The following is a 27,935-nucleotide window of genomic DNA, read 5'->3' on the forward strand; positions in this document are numbered from 1 at the left end:
AAACTACTGGCTGAATTCTGGTTGTAGGAGTGGCTGCAGCTATGGCTAAAGAGGGCCCTCAAGGGCCCATGGGCTCACCAGAGGGAACAGATAAGCCATGGAAAAGAGGCAGCATGGCCTGCATGAAGCCCATCACCTGTGCTATGCAGAACCAGACACTGGTAACTCCGGCTGTACTGGAGGCTGTATCACCACTGAAGTACCGACTGACTCAGCACTGTAAGATGTAAGTAAGTAAGTAAGTACGCAAGTACTCAGCACTGGTATCGGATTTGGTTCTTCTGCTGGGGTAAAATCAACTAACTTCTAGCTTTAAAACGTGCGCCTGTCCTGCAGTGCAGTCTCACTGCATGCACACATATTGAACAGCTCCACATCATACTCCTTTAATGCTTTTGAGTGCAGAAGGCCGCATGACTGGTGCAGTGGCCTCAAGTTCCCCAAAAATGACTGGGGGGGGATGTTACGTGGGGGGGGTTGTGGTTTGAAATGGACACATGTCTATGGCAGAAGCAACAGGATATTTAGCCTGACTTCTTAATTGGGGACATCCTGCTTAGCACTGCAAGATTTAGCAATACTCAGAATTTGTGTAAAAAATGTTCCACGGAGAGCTGCTCAAGATCGGCCTTCAAGGGCATGGAAAAATGGGAACTTACAGTAGGATGTTGCTGTACAGCTCCAGCAAGTCATGTTCGTATCATAATGGTCGCAGACATGGAGCCAAATGCCACCTACTGGCATAGAAGAGCTACTACAAAGCTTCTGGATCCAGTCTGGCACCTGCAGATATTCAAAAGGTGAGGAACCTGCACTTATAAGCATACATCAGAAACCATAATTTTATACCCAATTCTGCAGACAGCTACACCTTCCCCTGCTTTTTAAAAAACTTTTTTTCAGGAGCACTTCATTTTTATATAAAACGTTATAAATAAATATGCTATTCTACATGTTCCCCCCATGACTCTCCTCATCTTTTTTGTCCAATGTGCTTCTGAGACGACCTCCATTTCTCCATCTCTTGCCCAAAAAGGATACATTATGTTTTACCTTCTGACTTATCACAGTTTCAAGTAGGAAATAGTTAACCATTTTAATCTGGTTTTTAAAACCTGGATCCATGTGTGTAACAGCAAGCTGTAAAACCCCATTTTAAACCTGATGGTGAGAATGTTAAATTTATTAGGTTTGCAGTGAGTCTTAGGGCCAGATGTATCAAGGCTTTTGCGACTCGCAAACGGCCTTTTAGCATGATTTGCTATGTATCAAAAAATCGCAATTTAAGGAATCGCAAAAAATTGTGATTTCTTATTTTGCCATAGCATTTAAGGAATCACAATTTTTGCGATTCCTTAAATGATATGTATGTAACTTTTAGGAATTGCAAATAGTTGGTGTAGTTGGTGGTAATTTGCGATTTCTTTTAAAAATGCCTTATTTGGCATTTGTGAGGGTAGCATGTGACACACATACATGCCCATAGGGCATGTATGTGTGCCACATGCACACACATGTAAATTTCAGGGGTGCAGTAGGGTGTCTTTGAGACACCCCTGCACCCTTGAAATAATTCTCAAATTGCGATTAGCAAATTGCGAATTCGCAATTTGAGAATTATTGCACTATCATTCCTATGGGCCTCCTGGCCCATGGGAATGCATTGGAAATTATCTTTATTTGAGAATTCGCAAAATGCGAATTCGCAAATAAAGAATAATAAGGAATCGCTAAACAATAGCGATTTTGTACATACATTCCATTTTGCGAATTCTAAATAGCGATTCGCAAAAAATCGCTATTTAGGATTCGCAAAACAGAATCTTGATACATCTGGCCCTTAGTGACTACCTATTTATTACCAGCTACAACTGTTCGCTTATTAATAAATAGATTTCAAGGACAGCAAGCGAAAACACATTAGCAGCAACATATGCTTCGTGGTACAACGCAAAATCTGTTTCTATGTTTGTAACACATTTCTGTGGTTACTAATATCTGCAAAATAACATTTGTTACGATTATTAAACTAAATGGTATTTGGGGAGGATGGAAGATTGTGTTAGCTCTGCAAAGCTTAAAATGTGTTCACGCAGGTGACCTGCCGGCAGTGCTGTACTGCATTTGGGCTAATGAAATAATGCATTTGTGGTGTTCAGATTTTACCTCCTCAAACTCATGTCATCGTGTTCTTGCTGAAGCGTAGTTGGATAAAGCACACATTTGCCACTATCTATTTCAACTCGAATGTCCAGCTCAAAGTCAATATTTCTCTCTGTTGTGGTGCCAGACAAACTTCTATTTCCGGGACCGGTTGGCCAACGGTCAGTAAAAAGCTGCTGTACTGCGGCAAAGCCTGATGACTTCTTACGAGAGTGTGGCCTAGGAGAGAAAGTATGCGACATGAATTAACAACATTTTGTTTATAACAGCATCTTATCAACATTTTCATTGTGTAGCTATTAAAAAACAATTTAGATAACACAAATAAACAAAATGATAATTTTATAATTCCCGACTGCAATGTTCTCCGATTTCACACAAAATGCTTTTTTTCATAGTTTAATTAAAACGCAAAACTATTGAAAAAAATATTAAAATGCATAGTAAACCTTGTGCCCAGAGACAGTCTGTGCAAGCTTTATTTCACAGGACACCTCTTATTGCCATACATTACCTACCCACAAACCACAAACAAACAGTATTTGTGCCTGAATAGCTTCTCAAGAAAGTTATGTGGGAGAATATCATGTTTTGGGGAGGATCGAAGCCAGCAACATAGCTTCTGGTGAGACAGAAAAGGTCAAAAGCAAACACCAGTGCAGGGAGGGCAGTTTATGGGAGCTTGTTGGCAGGCTGCCAGAGGGGTAACCAGCCACAGTAATAACTGCAGGTAGCCAAGGTTTCTGCTGGACTTGTGGGGGAATCTCTGTGACAAGGGTGCTGAGAGCAAAAGGAGCACGGGTCTCACAGAGAGGCCCACAACAAGCCCCAAGGATAAGGAACTTATATTAAATCTTAACATCATGCATCTGCGAGGTAGGGTGCATCTTTACCTTCACACTTAACAAGTGGGTCGCATCTAAATAGAAATGAACTAACCTCTTTTAAAACAAGTGCGGCTTTAGGAAGCGCATTGCAGCAAATATGCAATGCATGTAGTGTGCTGAAGGTGGCAACAGAGATTTTGGTTGCCCTCCATGAAAACACGCAAGATTAATGCAACAGTAGTTCTATCAGATACAACACTGGCACACATTAAAATACAAGTAAATGAAGCTGCTGCTGATGTCAAAGTGACTTGAGTAAACAACATAATTATTGAAAGAGCGGAGAAAATGGCGTTGCTGAGTTTTAGAGTTGCAATGTGGTTCTCTGGTACACCTGGGGACAGCTGCCAATTCGGGTAATCATCACAAAACAAGCAAAAGTGTGCCAAGGATATCCCTCTTTCAAGGAGGAGACGGACTTGCAATTTTATATACTCTTGACTTAGATCAACCAAAAAGCATTCAATCAATCCCCACACTCATTTCCATCAGTACTTAAAACTTTCAGGGTCTGGAGAGGATGGGAAAACCACAGGTTAAAAAACAGGCACTGCAATGGGTGTCCTAGAAGAGCTTTAGAGAAGATAGGAGAATGTATGATAGGTAGCACTGTATAAAGAATAAGATGAAGTGTGATCTTATTTCCTGACACTACGAAAAAGCATCAGACCTTCATTGACTAGGTATCCTGAGATGTTCCCAAAACTTTCTGCTATCTCCATGATTGCCGGCAGAGCAACCTCAAGATTGCTGTTGTAAACTATTAAATCGTCTGCATATAGAACTACTTTTTTATACCAATCCGAAACCGAAATAGGGTGGGGGGGGGGGGGAGATTTGTTGCTTTGCTCTAATTTTCCTCACTAGAAGCTCTATATACAGATTGAACAATAACGTGTAAAGAGGGCAGCCTTGACTCGTTCACCTCTTTGACCGAAAACATGGATCTAGTGAGCCATTGACCAATATCCTGGCTGTGGGAGCAGAGTACATACTTTGAATAGCAAGGAGAAAATTGCCACCCAAACCGTTCTGTTCTATTATTCCATAAAGGTAGTGTCAGCTAACTCTATCAAAGGCTTTGACAGGGGCTACCATTATAACGGATAGGGGGACACTCATAACCGTAGCTACATCGATTGCGCACACCCTTCTGGATTACACCTATAACGTCTCCCAGCACCTTGTCCGACCTTTTGGCGAGAATATGTGTGTACATTTTATAGTCTGCGTTCCACAAGGAAATTGGTCTGTGAGATTACAATTTTTTTGTGTGTTTCGTAGGTTTGAGTATCAAGGTTATCATTAAAAGTAAGCGGGGGAGAACATGGTGTTTATATACATTATTCCGTAAATTACCAAGGAAGGGGGAAGAGTTCCTTCTTCAGAACTTCGTACACTTCATTAGGTAGGCTGTCAGGACTTGTAGCTTTCCAGTTTTTTAAACTTTTGATAATGCCATCTATTTTAAATGTAGTAATCTCCTGGTTGAGGGATGCCTGCTGATTTATATCCAGGCAGGTGAGTTTATCATGTTGCAACCAATCTCTTATTTCACATTGTGTGACTGTCGTGTCATCCGTATACAAGTCTTGAAAAATAAACAAGAATGCCTCCCCTATTGTACCATCTTCCGTACATCGGCCTTTTGTTGTGTTGTTCACCACTTCCTTAATCTCATTTCTGACATGACCTTGTCCCACCTTCCAAGCTAGCATCTTTCCATATCTTGCCCCATATTCATAATTCGCCAACTTACTAGCTTCAAATTTAAAAGGTTCTTCCAGCCACTTTCCCAATCTCTTTATGACAGATTTAGAGGCGGGCGCCTAAAGAATTAGGCCAAGGCAGATTCAAGGACGGGTGAAGTTTGTTGCCAAATGACCGAAAGTACCTGTTGAAGAAAATTATAGGTATATTTGGTACGTTGCTCTGACAGGTTAAGTGTTCCATTTGTAGATAATCATTTTTTACATTATCCTTGCCCAGGAAGTGATCTACATGCTGTTACAATGCTGTGATGCAACACTCATGTCAGAGGTCATCAAAGAGGCTTCATGCATCGCCAGTTTACAGGGATATTGCTCAAACAGAATATCCGACGGAACTAAGGTTGACAAAGATATGTCACTTATTTCTAATGGGTAATATTCCTCCTGAATAAACTTTGAAAGATTACCAATGAATAATTTACACTTTCAGATAGAACAGTTTGAGTATGAAGAGTCAAGTTAGGCCACACAGGGCTGGGAGGGATTTGAGTAAGCACAGTCAAGTTGGGGGATCACAGGGCGTTTTCTGGAAACATGGCTGACAGGACAAGAGCTCCCGGCCAGTCCAACGCTAGAATACGGATTAATCCTGTTAAACTAGACATCTCGCCGCAACCCCAGAAAAGGAAAGTGACACTCGCCCTCCGCTACTACTCGAGAGCTGGAAAAACGCCAGATGCATCATCTGAATGGTCCATTAGAGGTGAGCGGTTGCTGAGATCGGGGCCTACCAGTTCTGGGCCCTTAAAATGCCTCGGCCCTCTGCAAGCCACTGAGCTGCAAACACAAGAATAAGAATGGGTGATTGCTGCCCCAGGAGGACATGGCTGGTTCCGCTTTCACGGGCCCCGCTTTCTGAGGCTGTGACGTTCGGCACCTCATGGTTGCCCAGGCGGCCAGGCCTCGGAAATGGGGTGGCCTTCCTCAGCGGGCTGGGGCTGAAGCATGCAACAGTGAGGCCAGGATTGCCGAAGCAGCAGAAGATACCCATTGAGACAGAGTCCTGACAGGTTTTGGCGGCCCAATTTGGGGGAGCGGGTTGGAGGGGGGTCCCTCACTCAAAGACACAGTCACCTCAACACCAGCCCTGGCGGGAGAGAAGTGAAGCAGCACCAGGGAGCCCAGGCTACACAGGAGCCCAGCGTATGGTGAAGGGGGCCGCCGGTGCGGCACTTGCCTGGTGTGTTGGCAGGTCTACGCATAATGACTGGAGGGCTTGAGAGGGCCCAGCCCCTGACTGGTTTGGTGTTTCCAGATGGGATCACTGGGGGTGGCTTGGGCCATCCAGGTTCGTGCTGAAGCAGTGGGGCAGACCCCCACGAGCCCCACACATGGTAAGGAGGTTCGGAGTGGTAGGGATGAGTGCGAGCATCTCCCCCCGGTGCAAGCAGAGAGAGAGCCACGGAGTCGGGAATCGAGGCCGCGTGGCCCAGCATCACTCCGTCCCATCTGGACACAGGGACATTTGGACAGTCATTGCCCTGATGGTGCGGGCCTCCCATGGCTCCTGAAGCGAAGTGGCCCAGAGGGCGGAGCAGGGCACGCATTAGTACTGGGCTCCACCAGCTGCCCCCAAACAGCAGCCAAGAGTCATCTTGCAGAGGTGGGAAATAACTTGCCACGAAGGGAATCGGCTGCATTGACCATGTGCGATCTTATTAGGGGGATGTCCGGGGGGCACACTACCTCAAGACTACCCACCTTGGGGGCCGATTAGGATTGCGGTGAATCTGCATCCTCCGGGCCGGCGGCTGGCCCGGAGGATGCGGATTCACCGCTGCCGTGATTCTAAAGACCCCCCGCCAGATTAGGATGGCTGCGGGGTCATCGGCGGACGGGAAGACCATCGCCGCAGTCGCCTTCTGACCGCGGCGGAAAAGCTCTAATATGGTGGCGGTGCATATCAGACACCGCCAGCCATATTAGGATTTGCATTGGGACATGCCTTTCTGCGGCGGCAATGCCCCCACGAAAAGGCATACAGTCTTTTCTGTGGGGGCCCGTTGCGGGCCCCCAGGGTGAAAGGGGGGGTGGTGCACATGGGGGGTACCTATTGTACCCCCCTGCATTTACATGCACAAAGCTGCAGGCACCACGCGGTGCCTGCGGCTTTGTGCATGTAAATTGAAAACATGCTTTTTTAACCCTGCGGTGGGTGCTGCTTCAAGCAGCACCCGCCGCAAGGTTAAAGATCCAGGATGTGACCGCCAGGGTGGTGGTCACACCCTAATTGCACCTTAGGGACCGCTGCTGCCCCTGCGGACTGTCCCTCCACCTCGGGGGTGCACCATCCTAATGAGGCCCATAGTTAGCCCTGGCAGAGGCTGAAACAAGTGAGAGGCAATCTGTGCAGTAGCACAGACTGGTGTACCTAGAATCGCAAGAGGAAATAATCCCGGGGGGCCCTGGCATTGAAGAGCAGGGAGGAACATGCAAATCACTGGAAGTACGCAGGCATTAAGGTTACCATTGGCAGCGATGGCACAGTGTTGTGGGTGGCGCAGAACAGCTACTCCATGCCCCAATCCAGGCCCATCCACTCGACCCCCGAGTGAGATATTTGGACTCCAGGGAGGAGTACTAGCATGAACATTAGGCAACGGACACAGATTCTACACGCGATAGGAAACCGTGACGAGGAGATGGCACTGGTCGCAGTCAACCCTTAAAAAGCTTTTGACACTGTAGACTGGGGAAACTTGGTCCAGGTATTGCGTGTTATTGGCCTAGGACCTCAGTTCTGTGGATGGATTTGGCTCTTCTATGCAGACCCAAGTGCAAGCGTCCAGATATTGAGCTGCCGCTCGGAGGCGAGGACACTGGGTCCAGGGACATGGCAGGGCTGCCTATTGTAGCCTCTCCTGTTAGTGCTGGCCATAGAGCCCTTGGAAATATGGACCTGCAGAGAGCTGTGGGATTGGGGCATGCAAATTGGTGAGGTCCGGCATGTCATCTCGCTCTATGCAGATGATGCCTTCTTCTATCTCTCCTCACCCCGAGCTGTGGTGCCAAAACTTTTACACCTGCTAGATGACTCTGGGAATCTACCAGACCTTCAGCTTAACTGCAGTAAGTCCCTGCTATTCCCACTAGCCTCTTTAGTAGGTACGCAGGCAGATCGATTACTGGTGCAGGGTCTGCAATGGGAATTATCAAACTTTAGATATCTTGAGGTTCAAGTGGCACACTCCAAATTACAACTACGCCTAAATGTGGATATGGTCTTGGAGGCGATGGGGGCATCTGTGACCATCTAGAACATGGTACTAATCTTCTTAATGGGAAGACTGGCAATAGCTAAAATTGTACTCCTCCCAAGTTCTCTATATATATGTCGCCAAACTTGCTTTGCCCCCTTCCAATAATGGTCTTTATTTCTCTCCTGTGGGCGGGAAGATGCAGCAGGATGGCTTTGACGACATTGACTAAAAGATACGAGGATGGGGGACTAGAAGTCCTGCGCCTGGATTTGTATTATTGGCACATTGGCATCACCTGGGTGAGAACTCAGAGAAACGCCTCCTGGCTGGTCGAGTCGCTGCAGAAGTTACTGGTAGCACTGATGGAGGGCGAAGAGGTTCCGAAGAACCTCCTATACATAGTACGCCAGACAACCGTCATTTGGAAACTATTTATTAAGACTGTTCTGAAAATAGCCTAATTCTACAAAGAACTCCCACTGAATGATGGAGAATATGTCCTTTCAGGCATGGAAGGAGGGAGGGAGTGACCTACTAGGGGCTTTATACCACGGAGAGACGTTCATCTCGTTTGAGGAGGCTCGCCAGGAGTTTGCACTTTGGCTTGGAAACTTCTTACACCATACCAGCTTGGCCGAAATAGCCTGGGTGGCATGGCCAACTTACCCTGCATCGCCCAGTCCTTCGCAGACGCTTGGGTACTACCATCCTCTGGCTCAGGCCGTCACATGATTGCACTGTTATAAAGGGCTAAGCGAGCGGATGCAGTGGGGACACTGCCTCAGGCTTGTGCAGCATGGGACCTGGACATAGACACTCCGTTAGAGGAAGGGGATTGGATGCGAGTCAACAAACGAACCCACACAGTATCTAGCAACGCTCACTTCAAGTTGATGCACAACAGCTTCCTTCACAGGACCTACCTTATCCCCACAGACATGCGCCTGACTAACCCAGATAGCTTCCTCCGCTGTGGTGCAATCGGGGATAATTTACTGCATTTAGCGTGGCACTGCCATATAGTACAGGAATTCTGGAGACAGGTAGTGGTGACATAACAAGGATCACACATTGGAGCATAGTCCTGTCCCCCCAGTGTTGTCTCTTCTGTAATAAAAAGCGACCAAAAGCAAGAAGATCATACAAATTTCGACAGCTGATGCTAGTACTAGCAAGATATAGGGTGGCTATATCCTCATTGGGACAAAGGCCGCCTGAGATTATTCACTGGCACAAAGATGTGTCGGAATGGAGGTTGGCGGAAGAGGCCCACATGAAACTTACAGACAAGGCAATAAAGTGCACAATGACTTAGTTAACTGGCGAGCCCTATATGACACTCTCATAGATTCAAACTCAGAAACAACTTCATTGGACTGTGATAGCACTGATGGCAGTGCAGGGTGAAATGATGACGAGATACCCAACCCCATTGTGCCACTGACGCAGAATGGGGCATATCTGCAGGGTACACACAGATTTCCTTGGGGGAAAGTGGGATGCTTAAATATGCTTGGAAAATGTTGATACAATGGCATGATATGATAAGTTTAATGCACCTTCCACCATGCATGCTTCTGCTTGCTATTTTTCAATTGTAATGTTTTACAAAACTGACAAATAAAGCTTTTTTTTTCTTTTTAAACGTTGGGGATCACAAGGAAGTGATGGAGACTGGTCTTCTGAATACAGTGTCACCCCTGTCACCTGAATCAGTTTTTGCAAAGGCATGGAGAGCAGATCCAGTGGCTGCCTTTCAGACCTTCTTCAAAGGCACCCCTCTTGAGAAAGCAGAAGAGGCTACAGTTCACTTGGTGGCTTGCGCAATTATTTCTCCTGGTAGAAACGTTGTGGATGCCTCGTGAAACTCCTAGATGCATCCATCAAGAACTACTCAATTTAACTTCACATTTCTAGAGCTCCACAAGATAACAAAAAGCTCCCTGACTAATCTGTACAAGATAGATATGGAAATGAAGTGACTGAGAGGGTTTTTTAGTTCTTACTTATGCAGCGTCACCTCCGTTTTAGATGAATATAGAGAGGGGAAAAAAAGTGCAATTTTGATGTTGGATAAGGATTAACTCCATCACTGTCTTAGGAAGGAATGCTGATTCAACCCTCAAAGTACCTTCGTCTTTAAAAACATGGCACATGGCAAAACGTTTTCAAGACTTCAAGCTCTTTCCCTCTCTTGGCTGAAATTATTGCCACCATGAAACCACTTTTAAGGGCAATGTCACTGACATCACAATAATGAAATGGTTAAATGAAGCCACACAATATTTTAGTCCTGCTGAGCAGTAAAGTAAAGAACTGGTTAAATACTCTATTCAAAACTAAGACATCACTAGGATGTCAAATAAAGAAAGCTCTATCAGCTTCCCTCAAAGACAGAAAGGACAGACACATTATCTCCATGTTTACAGGTTAAATTTTTCTTACTAAGCTGGAGAAAAAATTCCAGTACAACTAATTTGCAAGTAGATCAAGATTGGTGGATTTGATGGCACCATATACAGAACCTCATCCACCTAATTGTAATGGTGAGGTTCTGGTGTTTAAAAAAAAAAGATTTTAAGTTATTACTTATGTCAAGCGCCTTCCAAGGTAGATCATGTTAATAAATCTCAGCTTCAGAGGAGATATTCATGCAATTACAGGCAGTTTCGGCCTTGGTGAAAGAGCCTGCTGTCTTACTGTCCCAGAAGGTGAGACGTGCACTATATGTTTTCCCTTGATAAAAAGGAAAACATTCATGTGCCATATATTCCTCTGCGAATGTCGAGCAACCAGAATCACTGCCTACTGAAACTTTGGATTATTGCAAATTAGAATGAAACACAAACTAGGTTGGAATTTGTAGGAGGCTCCCTACGTATATGGTGCACACTTATTTAGGTAAAGCACCCTGCACTAATCCAGGCAACTCTTATGGTGATGTTAGTGGTCTTAGACAACCATGGAAATCTCTCTAAGTGGTAGCTGTGGAAAGCAGCCTTCAGGCTTAGTCCAGAAGGAGTGTAAAGGAGCTTGTTTTAGCAGGTACTAATGTGGTATAGGTTAGGTAAAAAAGAACCACACAGTGTAGTTATAAAAATATGTATTTATTATAAACACTCAGTAACAGATTGAGAAATCTCCTACCCGGAGATATAATCACAATACCCACAATATTTCAACAATAGAACAGGTAAGTAGCACCAATACACAGTGTTCTCCAGGGGGAGACCAAACCATATACTAATAAAGTAGAATGAAAACCACGACCGAAATCAAGACTGGACCCAGAAGAATTAGAAGAGCTGGGAAACCGCTCAAGGTAAGTACCCAGGAACATGCAGAGTGGGAACATGATAGTGTGCGCAATACAAGTCAATGGGGAACTCGTGGTTGCAGTTTTCAAGAAGAAGGCTCCTTCCCAGGGGACTCTGAAGAAAACCCGTGGAAGATGGATGGTTGGAGAGTCACCCCACCTGTGGATACCCCAGTAACCGGGCAACCTACACCAGGGAAGCCGGGTGCATAGGTGTCAAGTGACATCGGAAGCCGCCGTAGACCATATTGGAAAACTTCAGTGAAGATGCCGCTGGCGAAGAAGGTGAAAGAGTCTAGTGGAATTTAAGGGTGGATTCTTGCAGAAGAGTACCTGCAAGCAGAGGGGACAGATTCTATGCCACTCAGAAATGACCAGGAGGCATGGAAGAGCAATGACGACGATGAACAAAGATGCAGGAGAATTGACGGTGACCTAGTTGCTGCAGCTGTGAGGACCAGGCGACGCTGTGGAAAACCAGGAGCTGATCACGAGTTGTCCCACGTCAAGAGTCAAGGGGTTGGTGACTGGTGGGAGCACCAATAAGCCTTGGCAGCAGCAACAGACGAAAAAAGCGAGGTGAAGTGTCAGGACCAGCAAGTCACCAAGTGCAGAAGAGTCAGAGCAGGCCCGAGCGAGCAGGGTAGCTCACTGGAGCAACAGAAGACCCTCAAGAGGACCACAAGTCCGAAGGAACAGGAGCCGCAAGAGGATCTCGAGCCGCAAGAGGACCTCGAGCAGCTCACCAAGAATGCAGGCCCATGGTGCAGAGGATGCGCTGAGGACGAAGATATTTGTAGCAGGAGATGCTGGAGATTCTTAGAGCCTGAAGATTTCTGGGGAAGAGAGTCAATGACAAGTCGATGAGGTGCATAGGGGTACTGCTCCAGCAGTTCAGACGAGTGATACTGACTTCAAACTTACTGTGAAGACAGGGTAGGCCTCAAAGGAGTTGCAGAACCACCACCTGTGTTGCTGAGCCTTCCGGAGTCTGTAGGACGTCAGGAGCAGAAGACAGGTCACCTTAGTTGCGGTGCCTGAAGATGCAGGGAAGTGACTCCTTCACTCCAAGGGAGATTCCTTCGAGTGTCTTGGATGCCCACAGGCCTGGTGAAGAACCTGTATGGAGCGAAGGCACAGACAATGCAGAAGACTGGCAGGACGACTAGATCAGGACTAGCAGGAGTCTTGCAGTTGCAATCTCGATTCCCAAAACAAAGTCCAACGTGCCCAGACAGTTGAAGATGAAGTGGTTTTGGATCTGAATCTTGTGCCACAATGTTTCTGAAGACTTAAGTACTGTAGAGAAAGGGTTGGGACGATTCAGGGAGTCCTCCCAGTGAAGGGGCTTGACATAGGGGAGGATACTCCCATGTCCTTTGTCCATTTTCGCTCCAGAGCAGGTACCAACGGCTCCCTGAACGGGCTCCAACTGGAGTATGCAAGGAGGGCACCAAATGTGCCCTTCAAAGCAGTCTGGTGTTGCTGGCAAGCGCCCCCATTCCAGCCCAATACACTAATTCCTGTATAGGAAGTTGTTACACCTCCCTGTGACAGGAAACCTATTGTTTTGCCTTCCACTGCTCGAGCCTGGCTCAGCAGCAGGAGGGCAGAATCGTGTCTGTGGTCGGCAGCAGCACTAGCTTGCTGTTAGACCCTGAAAGGCTGGTACCGGGAATACAGAGGGGCTCCCTAGGGGAGCCCCCCTAGTACATGTACGTCCAACACTGGAATCAGTGTTGGGATAGGATTCCAACATGTTTGACACCAAACATGACTGGTTTCGGTGCAGCTAATATATAGTTAGACATCTCGTAATTTACTTGATGTCCACTACATGTCTAAAATGGTTGACCGCACTTACAAAGCCAGGAGCAACGACTCCTAGGTTTGAAGGGGGGGGGGTCCTGCCCTTGCAGGGCAACCTCACACTTATAACCAAGCATCCTGACTTCAGGATAGAAAGGTCTACCTTAGGCGTGACTTATAGGTTTTAAGTGCTGTGACCTCAGATATAAGGAAACTTATATCTGCTGTGAGTGGTGCTAGCACCAGATGACACAGACTGTGATGGGCCTGGGTATCTCAGTACCATATACTAGGGACTTAGAAGGGTACACCAGGAACCAATTAGCAAGGTACCAAAGTACTTACCAAGTCCAATTTAGGGAGAGAGCACAGTGATTGTTGTCCTGATTAACAGGATCCCAGTCAGACTAGACACCAGCAAAATGTGAGGCAACCATGAAAGCAGATCCTACTTGCCTACAGAATTCCATAATCAAAACTGCTATGCAGTGTAAAGGATCTTAATAGAAGCTAAAATCGATAAAGAGATCATGGTCTGTTTACAGGTTTCTGAAGCATGATGCAATTTGCCCCCAAATATGTTCTTGTAAACCAACTATACATCCAATATGTTGAACATGTGGAGAAAAAACAAACACCAAAAACAAATGCTACATAATTTCTGCAAAAGTCACTAAATCATGTATTTTGCCACCTCCATTTCAACAGATTTGACTTTCCATGGTGCTTCAGCCTGTACAAGAAACACATTATGCGCCGAGTACTGAACTAGTAACCAAATTAATATTGATAACTATCCATCGGCAACAATGGGAATTTAACCACAGAACTAGTCAGTCAAGTGAATGTTAGCATCCCTTTTCACCCAGCGGAAGTAGCAGAGAATGCAAGTGAAGTAGCAGAGAATGCAAGTAAAGTAGCAATTACTGGGATAGCCAATATAACACAAGCCATTTTTTAATGCTTGAAAGCTGGTGTTAGGGATGTTAACCCTTAACATACATAAGTAAACCATCTGCATCTGGATGACTTTCTGGTAACACAATATAAAAAACATATTTTCCTATAAGAATTCAAATCAGAAATGTTATTCATTATGACAAATAAGCACTACACACTTGTGGGTAGTTTATAGATATTACTATTTGTTTTAAGGTGTTTAACTTAGGAGAACATGTTAGGCCACAGTACACTTACTGTGGTTTCCTGCTCATGAACACTTTCAATCTCTCCTTCTCGTGTTCCTCTTCTTCCTCTTCGCTGGATGAGGACGATGTCTCCTCCCGCCTTGCCTCTTCGGGCTGGAAGGGAACGCTTGGTGAGAAGACTACTGGAGTATTAGGTGAACTGAACACTGAGCCTGATGCTTCACTAAATGGTGAGTAATGGGATGATGGACCATCAATGGTCACGGACAAAAGGTCAACTTCTGTCTCCTCTGGAAACTGATTGTGAAAAGAAATCGGTACTTGGTTATTCATTTAGGCTAAATTAAAACTAGAAAACAGAATTGTTGTAGAAAATAAATGTTGAACAGTTTCTCTTTTAGAAAAGACAGAAGCATCAAATTTTGAAGCACGAAGAATGAAAGCTATGACATGTTGATGGAAATTAAACTAAATGAAGAAATTAGAAATCAGCAGCAAACAGGAGTTCTGAGTAGAGAAAGCAGAAACCGTTACCAAGTGAAAAAATACCAAAGCTGAAAATCAAATCGAAGATCCATTAAGTCAATGTGCCACTGCCCTTGCTTAAGTGATTAAAACCAATTAGAAACACCCAAGAATTTAGAGAGGTTTAGGAAATGTTCAGATTATCCATAAATGGAACATTAGTGAATAAAAAAGCATGCAAACTGATGCACACCAGAATGTATAGCGATATAGCCTCCTGTGAAAAGATAATTGTGCATTCAACAGTGTTTTGGGAAATTATTGTGGATAAAACCATGAAGGCATATTCCCTTTAAGGATGTGTGCATCACTGAAGAAACGCTTTCATTCACCTTAATGCAATTGTTATGCTCTATTTTGATCTTGCCTGTCTGGAGGAGCAGTTTTTCAGGTAGATATACAACATTGTACTTGGACCAATTTGAAGGAATGTAGTTGGAATATTACAAAAACAGGATAATATAAATAACCTTAAAGGAAATCTATATGTTGCCCTGTAAGCACTATTACACAAGAAGGCCAGAAAACTGCAAATGGTTTTGGCCAGGAACATGTAGTGTACAAGGTTCACAGAATAATAATTCTGAAATGGGTGTTGCTGCTGAGGCCACTAAGAAAGGCCTAGCTAATCTATAATTCTAGGTGTACAGTGAGGGGAGGTAGATTTTACCAAGTACTGTCAAATCACATTATTTTTCTGGATACATTCTTTTTTTGAATAGTAAATATCTACAGCCTATGATGTTTTACATTTTTAATAAAAGCAAACACAGTCGATCTACATTCTGATTTGCAAAGCTTGCATGTCTGATAGGGGTGATGTCAAGAAACAGAGCTTGTGCAAGGTGGATTAGTCAATTTCCGTGGAAGAGTCCACTTCTTATTTTTGAAAAATACCTGGAAATACCCATCCCCTGGGACGCTGCATTGTCGAGTAATTCCCATAACTGTATTATTCAACTTCATTAAAGTGAACAAAAAAAGAGACATTTATTTAAAACATTTCATGTTCTTACAATTAATAATAAAGAACAAACAAGTGAGACGACACAAATTTAAGTGGCAATACTGCTATGAGGTATTATACTCTATTCACTCGTTCTTCTATATTTGAGGTGCAGAGAATTAATATACAATGCCACTAGATAATTTTCATACTGCATCTGCTAGGATATACATTATTCTTTTCTTGTTAACGTTCTCTGTAACACCAGGTACCTTTAATTGGACAAGGTGGAAACTAAGTGTCACAAGCAGGTCTCTCTTTCTAAGAAAGAGATGAGGTAATAGATATATAAGTGTATACTTGGATAAACTCTGTTCACGTCATTTTGATTTCTGTTCATAAACCTGTTTGGAACAAGGTTATCTATAGTCTATTTGCATGGTTTGGTGTACCACATTTACATTTTCTTTTTTTTTTTTTTTTAAATGTATTTCATCATCAGAAAATCACAGTGTAAACAATTAATTATTTTGGCATATCTATCTATTACAACATAAATCATTCAATTAAAGCCTAGTCACTTAAAGTACCAAACGAAGTGCAAAAAAAAAAAGTCAGGAGAGGGCTAAGCAATTTTTAACACCGTCGACTATAATCCTCTAAGAATAAACAAGCATAAGTCTATCCCCCTTTTAAATTACCCATCTAATTTAAATTTCCATTTTTCTACTGGGGCCCAAATCTGTTTCCCCAATCGCTTTGCACTAACGCCTTATTTTCATATAAGGCTTTCTCTAGAGTATAGATAGCTAATAATTTCGAGAGCCATTGTTGAAACGAAGGAGGATTAGAGTCTTTCCATACTGTTGCAATACAAAGCCGGCTCAGCGTCATTGCAAAAAACAAAAATTCTTGATGGGGTACATCCTGCCCCTCCTTTGCCACCCCAAGAACCATGATCTCATTAGTTAGTTTAGTAGGAATATCCAATTCCATTTAAAAAAATTCTTCCATAGCTTTTTTAAAGGGGTCTAGTTTAGGACAAGCTGCAAACATGTGTATTGTGTCAGCTGCCGTGCTCTGACATCTTGGGCAGAGGATCCCACTCGTACCCCCCCCAGCGAGCTATTCTATGTGGTGTGTAATGTAGTTCAAATAGAGTCTTATAATATTGTGCCTGCAGGTTTGCAACCTTCAAGATAGTATTTCCTAACGTAAGCGATTTTTCAGCCTCATTCCCAACTAAGTTTAATTTACTTTTCCATTTGTCAAATACCTTTCCTCTGTCATCCTCATTATACTGGCATAGTGCACCATATAGTTGAGAGATTGAACATCCCTTCTCATCTCGAATACATTCCATCAGGTCTGCCCTAGTTAATTTACAATTACCTGCTTGTTTCCTTTGCAGGACTGATCTTATTTGTAGGTATTTAAAAAAATCTCTCCGATCCAGATTGTATAGCTGTTGTGCCTTTTCAAATGTTATTAACCCTGATTGGTCTATGATGTCTCCAATTATACTAACACCAAGATTATTCCACCGCCTATTCACTTGATCATGGAATACCTCTGGGAGAAGTTAATTCATGTATAAAGGGGTGTAAAAGTTAATTCTCCCTAATTTAATTTTCTTCCGGATACTTGACCACGCTGAAATGGCAGCACCCAACACCTTGAACTTCGTTCTATTATAGTAGTTTAGCTCCTTAAAGGTAAAAAGTCCCTTATTAGAGTCCAAAACCAGCAGTTCATATATATCCGGAATGCCAGTGTTACCCCTCCAAATGTCTTTCATATTCCCACCAAGGAGTCCCTTACAATACTGAAGGACTGAAGCAAAATAATATGTCTTAAAGTCAGGTACTGCGAGGCCCCCCCGTTCTTTAGATAGTGCCAGCATCTTTATGGATCTTCGGGTTCTGCCCTTGGCCCATATGAAGTGATTACAAATACCCTCTATTTCCTTAAACCACTTATTAGTAAATAATAAAGGGATAGTACGGACAAAATATAAAACCTTGGGCAGAAACTGCATTTTTATAACATTGCAGCGACCTATGACTGTTAGGTGCAAGTTATCCATCCTATTTAAGTCACATTTACATTTTCAAAGGGCTACCAACAGTTTTGGCATTCTTTTCTGTTTAATACAGACCTCCCTTTGGCAACGAAGTTTCAATCTCAGCTAATTAAGGTTCCAAGCACAACAAAGAAAATTAATTGTAAAATATTAAAGAATCCTACTAAAAATGTAATAAGAAAATTAAAATTGGGCCCAACTGCATGAGTGCATTCTCTGCATTTTAAAATGTAACGGTTCTGTGTAAATGCAATTGTAATTTTGAAACCCTAAACGTAAAAGGAATAGTGATTACTGTTTTTTTTTCTTAACTTACATGCCCTGAAAAAAAGTTCTTGAGTGAGTTGCAATAGCCAAAACTGAGGTTTGACAATAAGTTCTGTGCAAGTTGTACACATATTGCAGTAGTATAGAATAGCTTTCTCTGGTGAGTATGACAACATTCGAAGCACAACATGGGGAAGTGCTACATATATTATATTTAAAAATCAATTCTTCGGCTGAACCAGTTTTATTCTGAATGTAATAACCCTCCAGACAGTCAAAGATTTTGATAGACTTTTAGTTCAGAGGGAAAATCTTTTTCATGCCACAGAGAACACTTATTCTTTCAGGAGAACAATCTTCACTGAACTCGATACCAGATAGATACCAAAGCAGTAACAGCCAAATGTTGGAGGGTCTGAGGGGTGAACTTCATACCACGAAATCCTGCAGGACCCAGCTGACAAAATGGTCCTCCCTGCAAACCTTAGAGCCAAAGCAGGAATGGCTGGTGAAGTATTAATGTCCATGTGCCACCTGGCGTGTGTACAGTACCGAACACTCCTAGCCATTGGGCTTCATCCTTCAAGTGTCATTTAGAGACAAAAAGGATAGATCAGTCTTGATCATGGGCAAGGTGGGATTAGAGACAATGACGGTGACAAGACCATATCAACAAGATCGAGTTTATGCAGAAGTTAATCTGATGACCCCAGTGTAGCTGCAGCTGCCCAGCACCAAAACACTTCTGGCCTAAGCTGTAGGGGGAGCCTTCGCTCCTGTAGAATGAGGCGTAAGGCCCTCCGGAGGCTACGTTTTGAGCATGGCATAGCATATTTTTATGCAGAGAACGAACCATCTGGGAAAGGTCCATTTCTGGACAGCCATTCCCGTCTTAACACTAGAGAAACCCACAGGTGAGCATCTACTCATCACTCAATAGTCTGATTGATAAACAAAAGGTAAGGCCTCCCTTGGGGACCAACCAGTACAGTGGTTTCTCCTCCTACGATATATGTGACGGAGAGAAGAAAGTGGGGAGGGTGACTGAATGCCCTACATGAAAGGTTACAACAATGTTGGCATAAATAATGCCTGGGTCTTAAGCACAAGCTTATCCAGAAAGGTGGTGGGATGTGGTGCTTGCAGTTCAAAGAAACTGTGCGTAGGAGTAACCAAAATGAGAAAGACCGTTTTGAGGCTCAGTAGATTAAAATAACAGTTGTGCATAGGCTCAACAGGTGTGCATATTAAGAAGGTAATAACCAAATGAAGGTCCGACAAGGGCCTAACAAAAGGAGCAAGGAAATATATGTATAACTTTCAAATACTGCATTACAGATGATGACTTCAGTAGGGCTCATCAGACAAACATAGAAAGGCGGAGTGGGCTGACAAATGAAATTTAACAGTGCTCAAGGCAAGGCCTGGCTGGGTCAAACCCAGTACAAACAGGAGAACACCAGAGAGCTTCGCCTATATCAGGCCTCCTTGACTTTCCTCACAATAGGCCACTAACTGGCCAGAATGGATTGAACTTTTCAAAGGGTGGAGAACAACCAAAATCATGGTCAGATCTGTGGGCAGATCATATCTACTTATAGTTGGTCTTGCTCAATCTCAGTGTGTGGTGGTGGATGTTGTGAGGGTTTGAGTGTACAACCCTGCCTTGTTTTGGGGGGATATGGTCATCTCAAAGAGGTAGACAAAGAGGCACAGACTTGTTGGTGGACCAGCCGCCTCTTTTTGAGCTCTGTTGCTCCTGACCTTCTTCAGAACCCCGGAAAGCAGAGACAGGAAAGCCTAAAGGAGATAGGATTCCCACAGAAGACAAAATATGCCCCCAGGGCACCATGGGTCAGAAACACTAGATCACAAATGATAATGAGCATTCTTGGGGTAGAGAAACAATCTACCCAAGGCACCCCTAAATAGGAGAAAATCCTTTCAACTACTGCCACGCTTAGATGCCACTCAAGGTTGGCTAGAAGGTCTCTTCAGAGCTCCTTCCCCCTGGTGTTTAGGGATCCTCACAGTTGGTTTACAGACAATGAAATTCCCTGAAGGTCCAGCCAGTGCCACAGCCTCACAACCCCTTGCACAGCACACTTGACCATGCACTGCCCATGTCTGTTGCAGTACCACATGGCGGTTGTACTATCTGTCAGCACTTGCAAGAGACACTCTTGATGGAAGCAGAAAGGCCTTGAGAGCCAGACATATTGCAGGCGGCTCTGAAAGATTGATATGGTGTGTCTGCTCCATCTGAGACCAGTGGCCTTTGACCTCTACCTCCTTCTAGTAGCCTTCCCACTCCAGAAAAGATGCATCCATCACCACCGTGATTTCTCGAAAGGGTATGGAGAACGGCGTGCCACAAGTCAGTCTAAAGCCGAAAGAACATAGGCCAGAGTCTTGTTTTAATCCTTCCAAAGGAGAGTGTTCAAGCACCAAAGGTTCAAAAAGGGTTTGAGCTCAACATAATTTTTGGGCACCATGTACGAGCAGTAGTGCCACGTGTTGCACTTCTTTTTCTCTGGGACTGTCTATATTACTCCTTTGGCAAGAAATGACTAAACATTTTTGGCAAAGTTGAACAAGTTGCTTACTTTTGGTAATGCTTAGTCTGGTGGATACTCTAACACCTGATTCTTCATCTTTGGAATATCCCTGGAAGACTTTTCAGCCTAGCCCCTGCGTGTCAGTAGCTCTGCATTGACTCCGCTTGGTCCCAGAAGTAAAGGCTTGAGCCACATATGGGTGCCATGCAAGCGTGTTGACATCAGTTCTTTGTGCACACCATCTGCAGCCTTGGACACAGAGCCTAATCAGACCAGTGTGCAGATCTCTAAATTTGAACCTTTTTAGATGAAATAATACAATGCCACAGAATGGGGAGGTGGGAGTGTGGTGAGGAATCTGATAGACAACTGTCCACCAGAAAGATTATGGAAGGTAAGTAGCGTATATTCTGATGGCTACTTATAACAGATTCCTCAACTTTAGAACAGATACAACAGCAGTACATCTGGAATGACTCGGACTAAAAAAGTTGTGCAGGATCGAATGGCCAAAATGTCCTTCCCATCAGAGACAATAATGCTTTGTGAATGTATGCCCTAATGTCTATGTACCAGACGGACACATGTCCAGGAAAGGCACTCTACGTGCCCATGTAGTGGTCTTGGCTCTGGAGGAATTAGCCCTCCTCAATACCTCAGGGGGATGCTCTTTGGTCAACGCACAGTAGATCTTGATATAGGTCTGGATAAGGTCTTGATCAGCACTGTTTTTACTTTATTAGCCCCATCGAGCCTCACAAAGAGCAAATTGTCCATCAAATGGTCTTTGTAGTGATTAATGTAAAAGCTCAGTAATCTTTTTGAATCCAAACAATGGAATCTCTAACCCTCCTCTTTCAAGGGGTGAGGAGTTTGACATGAAAGGGAGTCACAACCTTCAGTAAAAAGGCAGCTCTAGTTCTCAGCAATAGTTTGCCCTGAAAGAATGTGGTATTGTGCAGCTGAAGTAAAAGAGCTTGAAGCTCACTTATGCTAGGAACGGAGGTGATAGCAATTAAATAAAAAGTTTTCAGAGTCAGTAGACATAAGGAACAGTTGTGTAATGGCTCAAACGGGGAACGCATAAGAAAAGTAAGTTCAAATTAATGAGCCACTGAGGCATCATGTAAGGCTCTGCCAGAAACAATTGAAGAAAAACCTTCAAGGAAACGCATCACAACGGGTGATATGAAAATGGACGGCTAGTCTGGTAAATGCAAAAATGCCGAAAGGGCAAACAGATAACCTTTCAAAGATTATTGCACGTTCTTGCTAGGCGAAAGACAAATGAAACAGTAACACATCCAACAGTTTGGCCTGCAAAGGATCCATGTTATGAACACCAAACCAAGCCACAAACTTGTTCCATTATTCGGGATAAACAGATTTTGTTGACGGATGCCTGGCTGACAAGATGACATCCTGTGTACTTCAGGAGGTAGATCGAATGTAATCAACTACCACTGCTTAATCTACATGCATGGAGGTGTAGATTACACAGGCCTGGGTGCAAGACCCTACTCTACTGCTGCAACAGGAGACCCTCCTGAAGTGGCAGCCTGATCGAAGAACAGATGCTCATGCCCAGTGGTTTCAAGTACCACACCCTCCTGGTCCAATTAAGAGACACTAGAATGCCTTGGGCCTGGTTGTTTTCGATCTTCAGACCTCAGGGTAGAGTTAGTGGCGGGAAGGAATTCAAGTGTCCTGTGGTCCACTCTTAACTGAACGCCTCTCAGGGATATATGATGTTACAACGCGTACTTTTAGCACGCATACCATTACAACGGATTTTTTACAACGCAGGTCATTTTACAACGGATACCTTTACAACGCAAAACACTACAACGCAGATACTATTACAACGCATACCATTACAACGTAAGTATAGGTAAGTATATAATATTAATATATAAATGTAAAATATAATGTAAATATTTATGTATTATTTAATTTAATTATTTGTTATATAATTTTTTATTAAAATTATTAATTAAATTAATTTTTATTTTATTATTTGTAAATATGTTAAAAATACCCCTGTACCCCAAACCCAGCCCTAAAACCTAAAAATACCCCTGTACCCCAAAACCCAAACCCAGCCCTAAAACCTAAAAATACCCCTGTACCCCAAAACCCAAACCCAGCCCTAAAACCTAAAAATACCCCTGTACCCCAAAACCAGCCTTAAAACCTAAAAATACCCCTGTACCCCAAAACCCAAACCTAAAACTACCCCTGTACCCCAAAACCCAAACCCAACCCTAAAACCTAAAAATACCCCTGTACCCCAAAACCCAAACCCAGCCCTAAAACCTAAAAATACCCCTGTACCCCAAAACCCAGCCCTAAAACCTAAAAATACCCCTGTACCCCAAAACCCAAACCCAGGGCTAAAAACACCCCTGTACCCCAAAACCCAAACCCAACCGTAAAACCTAAAAATACCCCTGTACCCCAAAACCCAAACCCAGCCCTAAAACCTAAAAATACCCCTGTACCCCAAAACCCAAACCCAGCCCTAAAACCTAAAAATACCCCCTGTACCCCGAAACCCAAACCCAACCCTAAAACCTAAAAGTACCCCTGTACCCCAAAACCCAAACCTAAAACCTAAAAATACCCCTGTACCCCAAAACCCAAACCCAGCCCTAAAACCTAAAAATACCCCTGTACCCCAAAACCCAAACCCAGCCCTAAAACCTAAAAATACCCCTGTACCCCAAAACCCAAACCCAGCCCTAAAACCTAAAAATACCCCTGTACCCCAAAACCCAAACTCAACCCTAAAACACCCCTGTACCCCAAAACCCAAACCCTAAAACCTAAAAATACCCCTGTACCCCAAAACCCAACCCTAAAACCTAAAAATACCCCTGTACCCCAAAACCCAAACCCAACCCTAAAACCTAAAAATACCCCTGTACCCCAAAACTCAAACCCAGCCCTAAAACCTAAAAATACCCCTGTACCCCAAAACCCAACCCTAAAACCTAAAAATACCCCTGTACCCCAAAACCCAAACCCAGCCCTAAAACCTAAAAATACCCCTGTACCCCAAAACCCAAACCCAGCCCTAAAACCTAAAAATACCCCTGTACCCCAAAACCCAAACCCAGCCCTAAAACCTAAAAATACCCCTGTACCCCAAAACCCAAACCCAGGGCTAAAAACACCCCTGTACCCCAAAACTCAAACCCAACCGTAAAACCTAAAAATACCCCTGTACCCCAAAACCCAAACCCAGCCCTAAAACCTAAAAATACCCCTGTACCCCAAAACCCAAACCCAGCCCTAAACCCTAAAAATACCCCTGTACCCCAAAACCAGCTCTAAAACCTAAAAATACCCCTGTACCCCAATACCCAAACCCAACCCTAAAACCTAAAAATACCCCTGTACCCCAAAACCCAAACCCAACCCTAAAACCTAAAAATACCCCTGTACCCCAAAACCCAAACCCAACCCTAAAACCTAAAAATACCCCTGTACCCCAAAACCCAAACCCAGCCCTAAAACCTAAAAATACCCCTGTACCCCAAAACCCAAACCCAGCCCTAAAACCTAAAAATACCCCTGTACCCCAAAACCCAAACCCAACCCTAAAACCTAAAATTACCCCTGTACCCCATAACATAATACCACTAATAAATGTTTATAAAAAAAGATAAACTTACCTGTAATTATACTTACGATGTAATGGTATGCGTTGTAATAGTATGTGCGTTGTAGTGTAATGCGTTGCAAAGGTATCCGTTGTAAAATGACCTGCGTTGTAATAGTATGCGTTGTAATAGTATGCGTTGTAAAAAATCTGTGGTAACAGTTACATACCCCTCTCAGAGAAGAGTCTTCTTGGGAACTCCAACGCACAAAAGTGTTGACACTGCATGTTCTCAGCTATGGCAAACAGATCAAGCCAGGGTTCTCCCCACTGTTGGAAAATGCCCTATGCCAACTCCAGGTGTAGCTTCCATTCGTGATTAGCAAACCTTTCCTGCTGATTTTGGCTACCTTGGTGTCCAAAGATCCGCCAGGTTGAGTACTGTCAGGGAGATGCCCTAACACACCGCCAGGTACAGAGGTGCTGGGCTTCCTGGCATACAGTCCAGGACCACAGGTGCCCTGCTTGTTGCAGTACCACATAGTTAAGGCAACCAGCCTCCCCTTGCTGGATGGTAAGAAGGTTTTTAAAGCCAAGGGTATGGCCCACAACTCAAGCAAATTGATGTAGAAGCAGGTCTCTGACGGAGACCAGAGTCTTCTTGCCTTCACCTCTCCCAGATGATGCCCACAGACGAGCAGTAAAACTTCAGTCACCACTGTCAGCTTTGGGTAGGGAGAAGGGTCTCCTCCTGGTCCAATTACAGTCGAGCAGACACTACTGCAGATCTTTTGCAGTATTCTTTGAAAAATGGACGGAATCTAACAGATTACCCTCCTGCTGGGCCAATAAACTTCATATACCACTGCAGAGCTTGCATGTGCTATCCAGCATGGGCGGTGAGAAAGATGAAGGCGACGAGTAGACCAAGAAGCCTCAGAGCCACCATCACTGAGACACAAGACAGAGGTTGAGATATGGGGTCCATAACCCGAACACCCCGACCTTTCAGAGATACAACCTTAAAGTGCATGGTATCCAGGATGACTCAGTTGAAGGGAAGAATCTGCAAAGGAGTCAGGTGCAACTTCATTAGATCGATCATGAACCCCAGTGATGTACGATTAGGTTCACAGTCGTCTGCAGTTATTCTACATCTAACTGTGGCAAGCCGGCATTTAACAGCCAGTCGTGGTGGTGGTAGGAGAAGGCTGGTACACCAGACCTCCAAAGACTGCCAGAGATGATCACCATCACTTTTGTGAACACCAGTGGGACACTAGTGGACCGAAAAGAAGCAGGGCACACTGAAAATGTTTGTGGCCCACGATGAACCATAGATAGCACCTGCAGGTTTCAGAACAGGAAAATTAAAATGGGCATCCTCCAGGTCTAATGGCATCATTCAGTCTCCTAACCTAGAGTGGTTACAAAAAGAACCTTGGTCAGAGTGAGCATCTTGAATTTGTTCTTCAACTGGAAGAATTTGAAGGGTCAAAGGCCCTCACCCTTCTTCCGCACAAGGAAATATCAGGAGTAGTACCCAGTTCTGATGTACAAGGCCAGGACCCTCTCTATGGCTTATTTGTCCAGAACACCCTGAACCTTTTGCAGCAAAATGAACAAATGGTTCCCAAAAAAGCTGCTCTGATTAGAATTGATGATGTAGAAGTGGAAGGAATGGCTATGAATAACCTAGCTGGGCTATCTGCAGGACCCACCTGTCAGATGTAATAGTTTGTCACCTGTGGAGAAAACATGTGATCCTTCCTCTCACAGGGCAGTGGTGTACTGTAAAGGGGAAACTAAATACGCTTGGAGGCCACTGCTGGAGGGGCTGGGGATTGGGAGGTTCACTGTCCCTGAACTCCTGGGTGTTGTCCGCTGAATCCCCTTACCTAACTTGGAAACAACTGGGGTGCCTATTGCTGGGATGGTGGACCTTATGCTATCTGTAGGCTAAACTCCTAGTGATGTATTGAGAGGGCGAAAATGCTGTGCCTGTGTAGAAAGGCCAAGGGAGTATACAGCAGCTCTACTTTCCCCAAAGAGCTTGAAAGCAAACTCATCCTTCTCATAAAAAAGGTGTGACCCACTAAAAGGCACATTCATGAGTGATGCCTGAATGTCACCCAAGAAGCCAGTGGATCTCATCCACTGTGGTATATAAGCACCACGTTAGAGCCAATCGCTCTGCCTAAGTGGTTTGTTGTGTCTAGTCCTGGTCGAATTACGTATTTATCAGTATCTTAGCCATCTTGAATGGTCTGCCCCAAATTAGTGCTAAATTCCTCAGAACAGCTGACACAATTTCAGTAACTGAGTCCCACAAGGTGTGTGAACATTAGACTGGCAAGCAGCAGGTGTTGACAGTAAGAAGAACAAGGCCAGTGGAAGAGAACATTCTGTTTCTGAATGCCTCAAAAAAACTAGGGTCACTCAGAGCGGGTTTGTGATGTGCCACCTGTCTACCTACCAGTGAAAAAGAGAAGGGTTTATTCCAAGCACCCACAAGAGTCTTGGTCAGGGTCTCATGAAGGCAGTAATGGTTCCAGGCTGTAGAACCTTTGTGAGGTTGTTAGTTTTCACCTCAATGGGAGGCAACTGGACATCCAAAACCTCTGCCGCTCGTCTCATGACCATGGCGAATGATGTAGATTCCTCCATGGAAGGCAGGGGGTGAGACTAGTCCTGGCCCAGGGAAGGTGTTCAGCCAACAGGCCTCTCATAGGTCCATATAAAAGCGGTCAACATCATACAGAGGAATAAACTCATCCTCACCATTATCGTCAAAAAGTGCTGGACCCTGGTTACAGTGTGATCCAAAAACCTGTTGGAGCACTGTAAGTTGACTCCTGGGCAGGGGTACTGTTATTATCAGACTGTATTAGAGCCAGTAGTGTCGGAACTGTGCCAGAACGTGCCTTAAGCCGCGTTTGAAAAAGATTTGTTCGGGAGTCGGACGAGAAAATACGACTGAAGTGCTCCTCCAGCATCTGCGACTTCAGTGCCAGCCTTGATGCCGCAGGAAGCGGCCTGGATCGTGGTGGCAGTTATGGAGTCTACTGAGAAGCTGGGGCTGAATCCAAAATGGGTAAGAGAGGCACAGACCATGCTGAGGGCACGTCCCCTGGCAGTAACCAGATTGGAGGCCTCCTTGGACCTGTGGGGCCCAAAGATGTGCCTAAGAGAGCCAGTAGGGTGCCAGAAATGAAGAGTATTGCCTCTTTGAATGCCTTAATCTGTTGTAATGTTGATGACAGACTCAGAAAATCGGGGTGCAACGGACCCATTCGGGAAATCGGTTTCTCAAGTAGGGGACTGAGAGAGATACAGTAGGACACCATGATGTCCTTGCGACTTCTCAGAAGGAGAATGGCAAGACCTGGGACAAGGCCTGCTTGAATCTTTGAGTTTCTTCAATAACTTGGACTTCTGCAACCATGACTGTCCTCAAGAGCAGGAATGAGAGAGTGCCCTTAAGTTCGAGAGGGGCTACTTCTTGCAGTGTTGAGCAATGTACAGCTTGGCATTGAGGGCGTGAATTGTCATCATCAGGGCACACTTCCTGCATGGTAGACACCTCGTAGGGATGTGTCACAGACATTTGTTTGCAACAGTCCCTACAAACCTACAAAGCTCTATTAATGTTTACCT

General features: G+C 44.3%; 1 protein-coding gene across 15 annotated transcripts in view; it reads right to left on the reverse strand.

The window, feature by feature from the left end:
- BLTP1 (bridge-like lipid transfer protein family member 1) overlaps nt 1-27,935 on the reverse strand; it is a 1,831,302-nt gene that overhangs the window by 353,618 nt on the left and 1,449,749 nt on the right. For 10 of the 15 annotated variants that reach the window (XM_086962202.1, XM_086962198.1, XM_086962206.1 and 7 more), the window contains 3 exons: nt 15,718-15,780; nt 14,345-14,592; nt 2,167-2,382 (listed from right to left, as the gene is read on the reverse strand). In XM_086962202.1, coding sequence (XP_086818328.1) covers nt 2,167-2,382; nt 14,345-14,592; nt 15,718-15,780 — 527 coding nt within the window. The remainder of the gene's footprint in view (nt 1-2,166; nt 2,383-14,344; nt 14,593-15,717; nt 15,781-27,935) is intronic. The other 5 variants (XM_086962209.1, XM_086962210.1, XM_086962207.1 and 2 more) reach the window with 2 other exon arrangements.

Source organism: Lissotriton vulgaris, chromosome 3_1 (assembly GCF_964263255.1).
Source record: "Lissotriton vulgaris chromosome 3_1, aLisVul1.2, whole genome shotgun sequence".
NCBI lineage: Eukaryota > Metazoa > Chordata > Amphibia > Caudata > Salamandridae > Lissotriton > Lissotriton vulgaris.